We start from the raw sequence: 15,009 nt of genomic DNA on the forward strand, positions 1-15,009 counted from the left end.
CTCCCCTGGGGCCCACTCTCAGCCAGCACCACCCTCCTGATGGCAGGGCTTGGGAAGCGGCAGGCACCCCCGCTCACCTTGTCTCCAGTGGGAGGCCCGGGGGCCTCAGGGCCTCATGCCCCACTTGGCCCCCTACCTTCTTGGCTGGTTCTGCCCCGGGGCCCCGGGAGGCCCTGGCTGGCGGTGCAGGGACACTCACAGGGGCTGGGCTGGCGTCTGCGTCACCAGGCAGGCTGGCAGCTGGGTGGGGGAGGGAGGGAGGGAGTGGGGTGGGCTGCTGAGGCTTGCACGCTGAGACTCGGGGTCCAACCTCCACCCTCAGCCCCGCCTGGGCCTCACCTGCCTGCTGTGGCCGGGCCTGGCCATTTTCCTTCTCCTCACAGAGTTTTTTTAGTTCCCGAGAAGGTTCTGGAGTGGGGGGGAGGGGGTCAGGGTCAGCCCAGGCTAGGCTGCTCCCAGTCTGGCCCCTTCCCTCCAACCCACACGCAGGGCCTACCTGGGAAACGGCCTGGCCTGGGGCCTGGGGCCCGGCCTGCGAGGAGACAGCCCACAGGTGCAGAGAAGAGAGAGAGCCACGGGGATGGACAGAGAGACAGACAGACAGAAAGAGAGGGGTGCAGAGCCAGTGACTAGGGGGGTTCCAGCATCTCAGGACAGGCAGAGGCCCTGGGTGGGTATCCGCTGGGGTGGGGACAGGGCCAGGGGAGGTGTCGGGAAGTCGTGAGGGTGTGGTTGAGCTTGACAGGGCTTGACTTGAGGGGACGTCCATCCTGTCAGTCTCTCTCTCTACTGAGAGGTCGAGCGAGGAGGGACACAAGCCCCCAAGGTTTGCCTCGTCTTATCAGACCCCCTGCCTCACAAAGCACCCTGCACTCCTGATGCTATGGCCTGCTCCCTTATCTACATAATCAATGTTTTGCCTGAAACATCCCCACCCATTCCCTGCCTTTGATCTACCTTCTTTCTACCCTTAAGATCCTCCCTGCCTACAGGGTAGTATTAATCCTATCAGTTAAAACCCCTTGCACCAGTTGCTAAGGAAGTTCCTACCTTTCTCAGCCCCTTTTGCCTTTCTCTGCCCCTTTTCAAACCAGGTCAAGCTATTTCCGTTCTGACTTGCCACTTCCAGGTCCGACTCTTAAAAGCCTTGGCTCTCTGATCAATAAAGAACTGAATTGTGGTCTGGGAGGTTAAAGCATCGGACTCTCAAGCATGAGGTCCTGAGTTCAATTCCCGGCAGCACATGTACCAGAGTGATGTCTGGGGTTTTGTCTCTCTCCTCCTATCTTTCTCATTAATAAATAAATAAAATCTTAAAAAAAAAAAAAAAGAATTAAATGGTCTCGCCACCACGAGCTCTGTTCCTGGGTCATCTCTCTCACATCACTGAGTGAGTAGCAGCAGCCCAGGCTGGCTCCAGTCACCATCTCTCCAACCCAGAGACTACGTGCCCGGGAAGAGGCACCCCCACGCTAGCCCGGCAGGGAGGCCACCAGGGCGGAGGACCCGGGCCACCACCACAGGACCTGGATGGAGCAGTGGGATCTTGGGCATCCAGCTCGCACCTGGCTGGGAAAGGCGAGGCCGGGTCTCAGCTTCCTCCTCGTCACTGAAGTCACCCAAATCTCCCACGTCGCTGGGCTTCACGCTCATGAGGCTGGCGAGACTCTGCATGTCGTCATCCCTGGGGGTCAGAGGTTGGGGGTCAGGAGGCAGCGGTCTACAGGGCAGGCCGGGCCCCTGGAGGGAGGGCAGGGTGGGGGGCACTCACGTGGCCCGACCCTCCCGCAGCAGCACCCCCGAGAGCGTGAGGCTCAGCTCCGCCTGCACCACCTTCACCGACTTGGGCTTCAGCTGCAGCCGCAGGGGCGCCTGGGCCAGAACAGGCCCCGCGTGGCGCGCCAGGTCCACCTCGGCTGAGGCCAGCACTTTGCGCTGCCCCTTGGACTCCTGAGGGAGATGGCGAGGGAGCATCAGTGCCTGCCAGAGGCCTCAGGTCCCTGGCCCCAGCCCACCGGAACACTCACATTCTCGATGATAAACGTCCACTCTTTGGCCTCGTACTGGTCCACATGGGGGTCCTGGGAAAAAGGAGGGGGCACGAGTGAGAAGGGTCTGACCCGGGTGTCAGGTGTGCCGGTTGTTCTCTTACTTCCTGTGTGGGTGCCACCTCCTCCAGGGAGACCTCCTGGGTTCCTCTGAGGTTAGACCTCGCCCTCAGTCACTCACCCCGTTGTTTCCTTTCTGGGTAGAGGCGCCCCCACTACTACCCCAGGGTGCACTTGACAGCTGTGCCCGGATGTGGGGCCCAGGCTCACCCGGTAGAGAGTCACAGAGATGTCCACGTTCTCGGGGACCATCCACACCACGGTGCCCCTGTATGGGTTCTGGATGCCTGGCTGCCAGCTGTGGGCCTAAAGGGGCAAGTAGTGTCCTCTACTGTAGCCTCCAGCCTTGGCCCCCGTTCCCCTCCGTCCACTCCTCCCCAGCTGCAACCCCAGCAGAACCCCGCCCCAATGACCCCCCCACCTTGGAGCAGATACGCCGGTTCCGCCGGGTCCACACCACCACCAGCTTGTCCGGCTGCCTGTGGCGGGGGGGGGGGTGGAGGGGCGCTTGGTGAGAACTCCCCACGCCCCAGTCCCCAGGGACTTGCTTCTTTCTGCCCACACCCTGTCCCCTCCCCTTCCCCAGCCTGCTTATCTGGGGCCCCAGCACAGGGTGGGGCCACCAGGGCGGGGCCAGGGCAGAAGGGCAAAGGCTCAGGAGACGGACCGACATGGTGGGCAAGGCGTACAGAGGAGTGGGAGAGACAGATGGGCAGGGAGAGACACAGGGTTGCAGTGAGGACCCACCAAGACAGACTCACAGACAGGAGAGAAGCGCTTCTCATCACAAGGGTCTGAGGCAGCCTAGCCCGGCTGAGGCAGGGGACAGAGGGCAGGGTGAAGCCTGGGGCTGGTGTAGGAGGGCTCACACTCAGTGCTAGAGCACTGGACTGGCATGCCTGGGGCCCCAGGTTCGATCCCAGCGCTGAGCAGGGCTCTGGTCTCTCTTACTCTCTCATAAAATACAATGAATGTGCAGTCAGGAGTTGGCTCCATAGATAAGGTGTTAGACTCAAAAGCACAAGGTCCCAAGTTGGATCCCCAGCGTGTCAGATGTCAGAGTGACGATCTGGTTCAAGAAAGTAATAATAGTGGTCTGGGAGATGGCGATGGTAATAAGGCTTTGGACTCTCAAGCATGAGGTCCCGAGTTTGATCCCCGGCAGCACATGTGCCAGAGTGATGTCTGGTTCTCTCTCTCCTTCTATCTTTCTCATAAATAAAATCTTAAAAAAAAAAAAAAAAAGAAAGTAATAATACATAGGCATCAAAGGAAAAGTCTCTGGGGTGGGTGGAGGGAGAGTTTAGGTCCTGGAAAAGGATGACAGAGGACCTAGTGGGGGTTGTCTTGTTATGTGGAAAACTGAGAAATGTTATGCACATACAAACTATTGTATTCATTGTCAACTGTAAAACTTTAATCCCCCAATAAAGAAATTAAATAATAATAATAATAATAAATAGGGTCCAGGTGGTGGTGCACCTAGTTGAGTGTGCATGTTACAGTGCTCAAGGACCAGCCCCTGGTTTAAGGTTCAAGACCAGCTCAAGGTTCAAGCCCTGGTCCCCAACAGCAGGGGGAAAGCTTCACAAATAGTGAAACTGTGCTACAGGTGTCTCTCTGTATCTCTCTCTCTCTCTCTTTTTTGATATTATTATTTTTTATTTCCTCCAGGGTTATTGCTGGGCTCGGTGCCTGCACCATGAATCCACAGCTCCTGGAGGCCATTTTTCCCCCTTTTGTTGCCCTTGTTGTTGTAGCCTCCTTGTGGTTATTATTGCCCTTGTTGATGTTGTTCGTTGTTGGACAGGACAGAGAGAAATGGAGAGAGGAGGGGAAGACAGAGAGGGGGAGAGAAAGACAGACACCTGCAGACCTGCTTCACCGCCTGTGAAGCGACTCCCCTGCAGGTGGGGAGCCGGGGGATCGAACCGGGATCCTGACCCTGGTCACTGCGCTTTGCACTATGTGTGCTTAACCCGCTGTGCTACCGCCCAACTCCCTGATATTTTATTTATTTATTAAGGTGGAGACAGAGAGAAATCGAGGAAATGGTGGAGAGATAGAAGGGAGAGAGACACTTGCAGCACTGCTTCACCACTTGTGAAGCTTTCCTCCTGTAGGTGGGGACCAGGGGCTTGAACCTGGGTCCTTGAACACTGTAACATGTGCGCTCAACTAGGTGCACCACCAGCTTGCCCTTATCTCTCCCTCTCTCTCTCTCCCCACTCCTCTCTCAGTTTCTGTGTCTATCTAAAACAATAAATAAACTATTTTAGAAATAATAATAATCTTTAGAAGGAGGATGAATTGACAGGCAAGCTTTGGGGAGGCAGCAGAGAGCTGTGGGGGCTCCTTGGGACCGAGCGTCAGGGCAGAGGCGTGAGGAGGGGAGAGGAGGGGAGAGGAGGACCTGTGCCAGGGTCCCAGACTGGGGCTGGCATGGGGTCAGCCTGTCACTTCAGCCTCCCCTTCTTCTAAGTCCAGCCCAGGGGGCTGGAAGAGGGTCCCTAAGAGTCAGCCATGCTCCCACTGTCAACAACCCTAGGCCCTAGCCTTGAGGTGCTCCCTCAAAGAAGGGCAATAGGGACCTGGGGATGCAGGGGGGGGGGCGGACAGAACTTGCAAGGGAACAGGCCTGAGTTTGATCTCCAGCACCAGGCTCGCCTGTTGATGCTCTGCTTCTTTCTCTCATTAGTGAGTAAACCTCAGGGCCGGGCGGTGGCACACCGGGTTGAGCACACCTGTTGCTATGCGAGAGGACCTAGGTTCAAGCTGCCAGTCCCCACCTGCAGGGGATGCTTCTTAAGAGAGAGAGCAATGTCTGCCTCCCTGTCTTCCCTCTGTATTTCTCTCTGTATAAGAAAGGGGGGAGGCCACCTGGCATGGTGGATTCATTGTGCAAGTGCCAAGTTCCAACTATAACCCTGGAAAAAAAAAAAGTAAATCTCTCTTTACAAGTTATCTTGGGGGAGGGAGTTGGGCGGTAGAACAGCGGGTTAAGTGCACATGGCGCAAAGCGCAAGGACCAGGAAAGGATCCTGGTTCAAGGCCCCAGCTCCCCACCTGCAGGGGAGTCGCTTCACAGACAGTTAAGCAGGTCTTCAAGTGTCTGTCTTTCTCTCCTCATCTCTGTCTTCCCCTCCTCTCTCCATTTCTCTCTGTCCTGTCCAACAACGACGACATCAATAACAACAATAAAACAAGGGCAACAAAAGGGAATAAATAAATAAATAGATATTTTTAAAAACTTATCCTGGCTGCCAGGGTCTTACACCTGCATGATTTCACCACTCCTGGTGGATTTTTTTTTCTTTCTCTCCCCCCTTCCATGTCAAGTGAACACTAGAGAAGGAGAGAGAGAGGAGAGACCATAGGATCCCAGAACTGCCCCTGAAGCTCCCGGGTGCTGGAGGGGCTAAAGCCCAGGCCCTTGCACATGTGAAGAGAGCTATCTTCCAGTCCCCTCTCAAGTTTGCTTTTTCTTTTTCAGATTTCCTTTATTTACTAATGAGAAAGATAGGAGAAGAGAGAGAAGGAACCAGACATCACTCTGGTACATGTGCTGCCAGGAACTGAACTCAGGACCTCATGCTTGAGACTACTGTTTTGTCCACTGTGCCATCTCCTGGACCACTAAAGTTTTCTTTTAAAGAAATAAAGTGTGGTCCAGGAGGTGGCACAGTGGATAAAACATTGGACTCTCAAGCATGAGGTCCTGAGTTCAATCCCTGGCAGCACATGTACCAGAGTGATGTCTGGTTCTTTCTCTCTCTCTCTCTCTCCCTATCTTTCTCATTAATAAAGAAATAAAATCTAATAAATAAATAAATAAATAAAGTGCTGACAAAATAGCTCACTTGGATAGTATGCTGCTTTGCCATGTGCAGGACCCAAGTTTGAGCCCAGCCCTCACTGCCCTGAAGGAAGCCCTGGTGCTGTGGTTTCTCTCTACACCCCCCCTCTTTTATATTTATTTATTTTTACCAGAGCACTGCTCAGCTCTGGCTTATGGTGGTGCTGGGGATTGAAGTTGGGACCTTTGGGACCTTTGGGACCTCAGGTATGAAAGGCTTTTGCTTGAGAGTCCAGGGCCTTATCCACTGCTGCACCACCTTCCAGACTATGAAAGGCTTTTGCATAACCACTATGCTATTTCCCCAGCCCACTTTCTCTAAATGTCGGGGGAGGGGGAGAAATGCAAGCAAAGAAAGAAGGGTGTAAAGAAAAGAGGACTTCCAAAGGTGGCATTTGAGCAGGTCTGCACATGTTGGCAGCTCATTGTGAGAGGTGGGGAGATAAATGAAGCCAGAGGACCCGGTGGGTGTGGAGGGTGCCATTCTGAACACGCAGCTGGGCCTCGGGGGAGAGGGTCCCTTTGAATTAAGGGTTCGCTGTGGTCCAGGTGGGTGGGGGCAGTGGAAGGAGCCCAGGCTGGCCTAGGGGGCTGCCCTTCCAGAAGTGAGCTCCGTTTGCCCCTGAGAATGCCAGGCCCAGAGAGGGTGGGGCAATGGCTAGGTCACACACAGCCAAGTGCCCAGCTTCCCTTCCTGACCCCCAGCTGCAAGCCAGGGCCCAGCCAAGGCAGCCACGGGGCCTTCCCAGAAAGGGGAAGCCGGCTGGCTGCCCGCGGAGGGCGGGGCCTGACTGTGGAGCCTGACTCAAGCCGGCCCGCCCTCCCAGGAGCTCCCACCTGGGCATGGGGCAGTTTCCTCCTGGTGCCCTGCCCACCCATGACTCAGAAGGAGCCGCCACTGCCCTGTCCCCTGGCTGCCTCTCCAGGAGCTGCCCGCTGTCCCCTGGCCTCACCCAGGGGCTGGGGCAGGAGGCCGAAATCAGAGGCCAGAGTTCAAGTCCTGGCCCTAGGCTGTGTACCCTCTGGGGAGCACAGGTCCTTGTGGGTCCCACTGAGAGGGGTGACAGTCCCCCTGGTAAGCCTAGGGTCAGGATGGAGGATGCCCTGAGGACCCCAGCCTCAAGCACACCCCCCTCTGCTTCGACACCCAGGTCCCTTCCAGCTCCAACAACCCTGCCCCCCCCAGCCTAAATTTAGCCCGGCCTGGCGGGTGAGGCCCCCACAGCTGTGCCCTAATCCAGCCAGGGAAGCTGACACCAGACAGCAGCTATATCTAGGGAGTGACGTGGGGTCTTGGGCATCTGAGAGGGGGCCATGTGAGCCAGGTGCTCCTGGCAGCCTGGGCCCTGAACTCCTGATGTCGCTGCCCCTCCCTCCCTGGGGTCTCTCTCGACAAGGGAGACCCTCTACTCCTGGGCCCCTTTAAGCCACCCCCCCCCCCTCCATCCACATCCCTCCCGGCGCTCAGTTTCCCCTTTTAAGGACATGCTGAAGCCAAGCGGCTTCCAGCCTCCCAGCGGCTTCCTGTGGCTCAACAAGTGGGGGTGTGGGAGGTGTGGAGCCCAGGCCCTGAGGAAATCAGAAGTCTCAGTCTTGGCTCAGGACCCCCAGGACCAGGCTCCCTAGAGGTCTGAGCGACCTGATTGCGTGGGTGGGGGGGGGGGTTGGGGTGGAGACAGGGTCTCCAGACCCAGCTTCCTGACCTCAGCCCCCTGCCCCAGACCGCCCACCCCTCCCAACTCCAGGGGTCCCAACAGCTGCAAGAGCCCCGCCGCCCTGGGGCAGCAGGGTGGGCGCGGGGTGCACTGGGCAGGGAGGGAGGCCGGTGGGCTCGGGCCCCCACACTCACCATTTCTTGGTGCATTCCACCACCAGCTCGTGGTAGCAGGCCACGAACTGGAACTTGGCGGCCCGCTTGCCCACGCGCTGCAGGCGCTTCCACACCGAGGTCATGGTCCCGGGGCGCCGCTCACACCCGGGACGCCGGCCGGCCGGCGATCGCCGGGGTCCCCATGGCCGCCGCCCGCCCCGTCCGTGCCGGGGGGTGTCCGAGGCTCGGCCCGGCCGCCGCCGGGGTCCGCGGGGTGCGGGCTGGGTCGGCGGGGCGCGGGGCGCGTCGGGCGGCCGCGACGGGAGCGCGCGTTTCCTGGAGCCGCACCCCCGTCGGAAGGCGGGCGGGGCGCGGGCGGGCGGGCGGGCGGGGCGCGGGCGGGCGGGCGGGCGGGGCGGGGAGGGGCGGGGCGGGGCGGCCCGGCTTCCGGGGCCTCCCTGGGCGACCGCGGGCCGCCCCCTTCCCGCCCCCGGGCGCCAGGTGCTGGAGACCCCGAGACCGCACCGCCCGCTGGAGGGGCCCGGAGCCACCCTCAGTTCTGGGGTGGGGGTCACTGACAGGTGTGGGGTGGGAAGTGGGGCCAGCACCCCACCAGAACTGACTTCCAAGCCGCCCGTGTCTCGGTTTCCCCATCTGGCCGCCGAGGCGACCCGGGGGCCCGGCCGGCGGTGTCAGCGGGAGGAATCCGCTATGGGCGGGAGGGCCGTGTTTGCTCTGGCCCGGGGTGCGCTGTTCACACCCAGATTAGAGCTCTTATCGCCTCCGCCCTCCCTCCGGGTGAAGCCAGGCTGCAGGTGGCGCCCAGCCACGCGTGCCGCCCGGCCCGGCCAGGGTTCGTGGACTGAGTGTGGCTCCGGGGCTGGACCTCTGCCCGGCTGCCCGGCGGGGTGCCCCGAGGGTCCCCAGGAGCGTGGGAACCGGCCCCGGTGAGCCCAGCCAGCGGCTCCTCTGCCCGGGGAAGTTGGAGGGGTGTGTGCGTGTGGCTGTCTGTCTGGGCACCGCTGTCCCCAAATGTGCTGGCTTCTTCCCAGAGGTCGGTCCTCTGGCAAGTAGCAAAAAAGAAGGGAGGTGGGAAGCAGGCCATGGCCGTAAGTGATGAAATGGGAAATCTGCTCCCTAGAGGGCCTTATTTTTAACTGTTAAGATTCATGACTTAGTCGGGGGTGGGATTCGGTCTCCAGACCAGTGCTGCGGCTGGGGGGCCCTGGGCCTCCTCCCGGCTGCTCGGCCCCTGGGGTGGCGGCCTGTCCCCTCCGCTGCAGCTCTGCTCCCACCCACGGGGTGCTGGTTCCCAGGCCCTTCCTGGAGGCGCTGCCCCTCTGCCCCCTGCCCGGGGGCCCCTTGGCCCGCAGGCCCACCCATTTCCTGCCCGCCCAGGTCCGCCTCCACTCAGTGGAAAGTTTCTCTTCTCAAGATGGGCGTCTCCTTCTGTTTCCTTCGCTGCCGCCAGGAAAGCCCAAAGCTGGGGAGCGGGGGGAGGGGGGCTCCCAGGGCTCCCGCCAGAAAAAGGAAGTGTGGGGCCGCGGGGCAGTGTGGCATCACACTACGTGGAGCCCGGGCTCCGCCAGCCCCTGAGCAGCTGCCACCCTGCGGGAGGGAGGATTCGCACCCGGTCACCAACAGGCCTTCCTCCCACTCGGGGGTCTCGGGCGCCACCTCCCGGCCAGTGTGTGGGGTGCACTCTCGTCGCCCCAGAGCCAGACACAGCACAGAGCGCTGAGTGTTTATTGAGAATCTACGCGCCCAGGAGTTGGGCCCTGAGCAAGATCCAGCATGGGGCCCTGGTCCCCCTGCCCTTGGTGGGTGCAGGGGTGGGCCCTAGAGCCCTGTCTAGGGCCGTGCCACCCCAGGACGCGGACGCGAGGTGCGGTGCCCCTGAGCCAGCAGCTGCCAAGGGCAGCCAAGAGGTGAAAAGGAGCTGGGGTGAGTATGGGGGCCCCACCGCCAGCCTGAGGACCCTCCGAGCTGGGGTGCACATGTGGAGGCCCAGAGCTCTGGGCAGAGGCTGTAGCCGAGGTGCCCACCGCAGTGCCAGCCAACCCAGACAGAAGAGTGGATGAGTCGCTTCGGTCTCTACGGCCGGGCCTCTGCCCTCCCTGGGACGCTGGAGGGCTAAGCAAGCACTGCAGTGGCACCTCCCATGCTGCGCCAGCCCCTCAGAGGCTGATGTGGAAGGCGTCCTGCAGCCACTGGTCCCGGGCGTTGTGCGTCTGTGGCACCATGAGGGGCGGCGGGTCTGGGGGCAGGCTGGCATCAGGCTCGTCGTCGTCGGAGAGGCCGGCGTCGGGCGGGTAGGAGCTGTCTGAGTGCAGGGAGGATGACAGGTCCTGGCACAGGCTCAGGTCCTGGCACAGGTGCTTGTAGTCCTGGATCGACTCGTACAGGCCCCACAGCTGGCACAGCAGCGACATGTCCAGCTGCCGAAGCCCCACCTGCGTGAGAGGCGGGTCGCTGGGGGCTCTGGGGGCAGGAATCCCACCCTCGATACCTTCCTGCACACCACTCCAGCGGGATGGACTGAAATACCCGAGGAGGGGGCCAGGCGGTGGAGCACCTGGTTGAGCGCACATGTTACAGGGCACAAGGACCCAGGTTCAAGCCCCCAGTCCCCACCTGCAGAGGGAAACCTTTTCGAGTGGTGAAGCAGGGCTGTGGGTGTCTCTCTGTCTCCACCTTCCCTCCCAACTTCTGTCTCTGTCCAATAAATAAAGAAAGAAAGAAAAGAAAAAAATAAGGGAGTTGGGCAGTAGTGCAGCGGGTTAAGCGCACATGGCGCAAAGCACAAGGACAGGCCTAAGGATCCCAGTTCGAGCCTCTGGCTCCCCACCTGCAGGGGAGTCGCTTCACAGGCGGCGAAGCAGGTCTGACGGTGTCTGTCTTTCTCTCCCCCTCTCTGTCTTCCCCTCCTCTACCCATTTCTCTCTGTCCTATCCAACGACAACAATAATAACTACAACAATAAAACAACAAGGGCAACAAAAAGGAATAAATAAATATTTTTTAAAAACCGTCAAGCATGAGGGTCTTTTTAAAAAAAAGAAAATACGGGCGGGGTAGATAGCATAATGGTTATGCAAACAGACTCTCAAGCCTGAGGCTCCGTTAAGTCCCAGGTTCAATCCCCCGCATCACCATAAGCCAGAGCTGAGCAGTGTTCTAGTAAAAAAAAAAAAAAGAAAGAAAGAAAGAAAGAAAGAAAAGAAAAAGAAAAACCGCACGAAGGCATTTCGAAGTGCACAGCCACTGCTCCGAGGGCGACCCGTCACTTCTGTCACCGCACCCGCGGCCCCGCCCCGCCGGCCCGGCCCCCGACACCCACCCACCTCCCGGCCGGCGGCCCGACACTCACCATCTCCTTGCGCAGCGCCGCGAGCGCCGAGTCCAGGTTGACCGGGCGGCGCGGGCCGGGGGCGCCGGGGGCGGGGCCGCCGTTGGCGGCGGCGCGGGGCCCGTCCGGGGCGCGGGCGGCGCGGCTGAGCTCGTCGTGGATGCGGCTGCGCTGGCTGTAGACGCGCTCCAGCTCCCGCCACGAGCCCCCGCTCGCATTGAGCAGCCCGCTGAGGCCGCGCGGGAGCGGCGGGAGGCCGGCCAGGGCGAAGCCCCCGCCGCCCGGAGCCTCGGCCGCCGGCAGCCCGTTCATGGCCCGGCCGGCGCGGCCGCCTCCCCGCACCCGCGGCCACTGAGCGCCGCCGCCGCCCGCAGGCCGCGCTTTGTTCCTTCCCCGGCCCCGCCCCTGCGCGTGGGCGGGGCCTCCCTTAAAAGGGCGACGGCGGAGGGGCCCGGCGCCGCCGAGAGCTGGAATCTGGGTAGACGAACAGCAAAAATCCGCGGCCAGGCCAAAAGCAGGGGCGGCCCCTTCTCGGGTCTCCTCCGCTGTACCCCGCACGCCCCCTCTCGGGTCTCCTCCGCTGTACCCCGCACGTCCCCTCTCGGGTCTCCTCCGGTGTACCCCGCACGTCCCCTCTCGGGTCTCCTCCGCTGTACCCCGCACGTCCCCTCTCGGGTCTCCTCCGCTGTACCCCGCACGTCCCCTCTCGGGTCTCCTCCGGTGTACCCCGCACGTCCCCTCTCGGGTCTCCTCCGGTGTACCCCGCACGCCCCCTCTCGGGTCTCCTCCGCTGTACCCCGCACTGATTCATCACTCTGCCCTGCTGTAGCTCAGGGAAAAGGGTCTAAGTAGTGAGCGGGGAGCCGCGGAAACTGGGTGAAGTCCCCGCAACGTGAGCACCCTGAGGGTCGGGTGGGGACAGGCTGGGGGTGAGAGGATGCTCTAGAAGAGAAGATACCAAGAGGGTGGGACCCCAAATTTCATTCGGGACTGCAGTATGAGCTCTGGGCTGCTGAGGTGGCAGCAGGAATCCCTCATGCTTCTTCCTCCTCTTCAGATTAAACAGAAACCCTCTGCCCTCTTCCTGGTCCTCTGGTGAGGAAACCGAGAACAAACCTGACTCATCTCCCCAGGCATCGAGGCGAGCAGATGGTGGCAGAATGAGAGCCCAAAAGGAGGGAACAGGGGGTCAGGCGGTAGCGCGGCGGGGGTTAAGTGCACATAGCGCAAAGCGCAGGGACCAGCAAATCCCGGTTCGAGTCTCCGGCTCCCCACCTGCAGGGGGGGTCGCTTCCCAGGCGGTGAGGCAGGTCTGCAGGTGTCTGTCTTTCTCTCCCCCGTCTTCCCCTCCTCTCTCCATTTCTCTCTGTCCTATCCAACAGTGACACCAAGAACAACAATAACTACAAAAATAACAAGGGCAACAAAAGGGAATAAATATTTTTTTTTTAAAAAAAAAAGGAGGGAACAAAATAAAATGCTGGACAGCCCAAGCCAGGAAAAGAACCACACAGGAGGAACAGCTGTTTTTCTGGAGGACTTTTTTTTCTCAGGAGGGTGTGTTAGTGTTGCAGCTGCCGCAGGCTGCGAATGGCCTCGGCACAAGCCCGGATCAGGCTACACAGTTGGATGCTAGTTTCCAGAGAGGTGCTCGAGCACAGCTCGGTTGAAGCCCAGGTCAGCTTCTGCAGGAGGGCTTCCTGTGTGCTGGCCACAACGTCGGCATTGGCAGGAGCAGCAGGAGGGGCCGGCACCTGGGCTGCCTTGAGTCCTGCAGCAGCTCCCTCGCAGTGCTCTGGACGGGGCACCGCGGGCTGCGGAGCGGGCCGAGAACCCGAGGGGGCCTCTGTGGCAGAAGCCAGCTGGTGCTCCCGAGCTTGAGAGAGCGCGGCCTGGGCATTCAGAGCTGAAAGAGGAAAGTGGGTGCAGATCGTCAGGAAGTGTGGCTCACCTCGGTCCCGAATCACCAGCTCATCCTTCTTTTTCCGACCAGAACACTGGTCAGCTCTGGTTTATGGTGGTGCAGGGGATTGAACTTGCGATCTGTCTGCACAACCATTATGTTTCCCCACCACCACCACCCCGCTCATTACTCTTTACTGCTCTGCTATGTGAGATGTTTTTCCCTACTCTTTTTTTTTTAATTTATTTTTTTTTAAAGATTTTATTTATTTACTCATGAGGAAGAGAGGAGAAAGAACCAGACATCTCTCTGGTATATGTGCTGCCGGGGACTGAACTCAAGACCTCATGCTTGACAGTCTAAAGCTTTATCCACTGCGCCACCTCCCGGACCACTCTACTCTTACCGATTTCTTTCTATCATTTATTTGCTTCACTGCGGCCATCGGGATCCTGCCTGATGGAGCTCAGACTTGCCCACAGGGCTGCTGAACGAATGAGTGGTCCCCTCTAGAGCTGAACGGAGAAAGCTCCACCCAGACTCCGCCGTCATTTCCCAAGTTCAAGGTTCCCGAGCCGCTAGCACTATGCTTCTTCACCAACGACACTGGGCTCCTCACCCGGATTATCTTTGTCCACGTCCGAGTCGAGCTCCTGACAAGCCACGCAGTAGATTTTCCGCTGCTTGTCCTGCAGGAGGATCGTCTAGGGGCCAGAGAGCAAAGGGCGGGGCGGGGCGGGGCGGGGCGGGGCGGGGCGGGGCGTGACTCCGGGCGCCGGGGTCTGCAGGGGGAGCGGGGAAGGGGCGTGCGAGCGGGTGGGCGGGCGGCCCCGGGCCCGCACCCACGTCTCGAGTCTCGCCTCACCCCGCAGTCCTCGCAGGTCTCGCTCAGCATGCGGTAGCCACGCAGCAGGTAGTCGCCCATGAGCCGGGAGATGCGATCCTGCCTCTCTCGTCGCGCCTGCAGCACCTTGGTCTCCGCTTCGGTCGGAGGTTCCCAGGAGAAGTCGTCGACGTCTGGGGGAAGAGAGGCGCGAAGGGTCCGGGGGGTCTGCCCGAGCGAGCTGCCTCCCACACCCCGCAGCTCCAGGCGCCTGCAACCTAGGTCCTCACCGACACCGTTTAGAGCCATGTTGCCGTTCTCGCCGCCGGACTCGCAGGAAGTGACGCGCGAACAACGCGCCGCGCTCCCGACCCCGCCCCTTTCTGGGAAGGGCGGAAGTGATTCCCGTCTGCGCCTCGTTGCCCGGAGTGGGGCGGGGCGGAGTGGGGCGGGGCCGCCCAAGGTCTGAACTTGTCCTCACCCGGAGCTTGCGGGCTGAGTCCCGACCCGCGCTGACTCCACTGGGGTCCCGGGACCCGATGCAATTGCCGGGGCAACGGAGTCTCAGTGCCCTGCCGCTACCCGGCCCCGCGAGCAGTTCTGCGACTGAGGCACGAAAACAGTGAAGACGTATGTTTTGGGGTCTTTTTAAAAAACATATTTTATTTATATAATAATTATTATAATAGAGTTTTTAATATTTATTCTCTTTTGTTGCCCTTGTTTTATTATTGTAGTTATTATTGTTGTTGTTGTTGATGTCGTCGTTGTTGGATAGGACAGAGAGAAATGGAGAGAGGAGGGGAAGACAGAGAGGAGGAGAGAAAGACAGACACCTGCAGACCTGCTTCACCGCCTGTGAAGCGACTCCCCTGCAGCAGGTGGGGAGCCGGGGTTCGAACCGGGATCCTCACGCCGGTCCTTGCGCTTTGCGTCATGTGAGCTTAACCCGCTGCGCTACAGCCCGACTCCATATATATATATATATATATATATAATTTATTTATTTATTTATTACCAGAGCACTCCTCAGCTCTGGCTTATGGTGGTAATGGGGGTTGAACCAGGGACTTTTGGTTCTTTGGGCATGGAAGTCTTTTTGCATAACCATTATGCTGTTTCTCCAGCCCTGATTTTATTTTCATAAGAGACAGAGGAGA

The 15,009-nt window shown here is 59.8% G+C and overlaps 4 protein-coding genes across 20 annotated transcripts in view; all 4 read right to left on the reverse strand.

Annotated features, from left to right (window-relative positions):
- EHBP1L1 (EH domain binding protein 1 like 1) overlaps positions 1 to 8,118 on the reverse strand; it is a 33,391-nt gene extending 25,273 nt beyond the window's left edge. For 3 of the 15 annotated variants that reach the window (XM_060176046.1, XM_060176044.1, XM_060176042.1), the window contains exons 1-9: positions 7,814 to 8,116; positions 2,530 to 2,587; positions 2,319 to 2,414; positions 2,028 to 2,081; positions 1,772 to 1,950; positions 1,566 to 1,684; positions 497 to 532; positions 340 to 408; positions 78 to 240 (exon numbers count right to left, since the gene is read on the reverse strand). In XM_060176046.1, the coding sequence (XP_060032029.1) occupies positions 78 to 240; positions 340 to 408; positions 497 to 532; positions 1,566 to 1,684; positions 1,772 to 1,950; positions 2,028 to 2,081; positions 2,319 to 2,414; positions 2,530 to 2,587; positions 7,814 to 7,917 (878 nt within the window). In that variant the 5' untranslated portion in view covers positions 7,918 to 8,116. Of the gene's footprint in view, positions 1 to 77; positions 241 to 339; positions 409 to 496; positions 533 to 1,565; positions 1,685 to 1,771; positions 1,951 to 2,027; positions 2,082 to 2,318; positions 2,415 to 2,529; positions 2,588 to 7,813 lie in introns of all 15 variants that reach the window. The other 12 variants (XM_060176057.1, XM_060176052.1, XM_060176050.1 and 9 more) reach the window with 7 other exon arrangements.
- Positions 1 to 15,009, reverse strand: part of PCNX3 (pecanex 3) — a 108,082-nt gene that overhangs the window by 71,531 nt on the left and 21,542 nt on the right. The window lies entirely within an intron of this gene.
- Positions 9,507 to 11,506, reverse strand: FAM89B (family with sequence similarity 89 member B). The gene is made up of 2 exons (XM_060176059.1): positions 11,145 to 11,506; positions 9,507 to 10,227 (listed from the first exon to the last, which is right to left on the reverse strand). Exons 1-2 carry the CDS (start codon positions 11,433 to 11,435, stop codon positions 9,952 to 9,954), a joined length of 567 nt encoding a protein of 188 aa, XP_060032042.1. The 5' UTR covers positions 11,436 to 11,506; the 3' UTR covers positions 9,507 to 9,951.
- ZNRD2 (zinc ribbon domain containing 2) lies at positions 12,648 to 14,275 on the reverse strand. Of its 3 annotated transcripts, XM_007518603.3 has the most exons (4): positions 14,140 to 14,275; positions 13,892 to 14,043; positions 13,646 to 13,730; positions 12,648 to 13,029 (listed from the first exon to the last, which is right to left on the reverse strand). In XM_007518603.3, the coding sequence occupies exons 1-4, from the start codon at positions 14,156 to 14,158 to the stop codon at positions 12,686 to 12,688; spliced, it is 600 nt and encodes a 199-aa protein (XP_007518665.1). In that variant the 5' UTR covers positions 14,159 to 14,275; the 3' UTR covers positions 12,648 to 12,685. The 3 variants fall into 3 exon arrangements, with proteins under 3 accessions (XP_007518665.1, XP_016041694.1, XP_060032060.1); XM_016186208.2 differs by having other exon boundaries at positions 13,892 to 14,173; XM_060176077.1 differs by having other exon boundaries at positions 13,002 to 13,029; positions 13,646 to 13,749; positions 13,780 to 14,263.

Source organism: Erinaceus europaeus, chromosome 17 (assembly GCF_950295315.1).
Source record: "Erinaceus europaeus chromosome 17, mEriEur2.1, whole genome shotgun sequence".
Lineage (NCBI taxonomy): Eukaryota > Metazoa > Chordata > Mammalia > Eulipotyphla > Erinaceidae > Erinaceus > Erinaceus europaeus.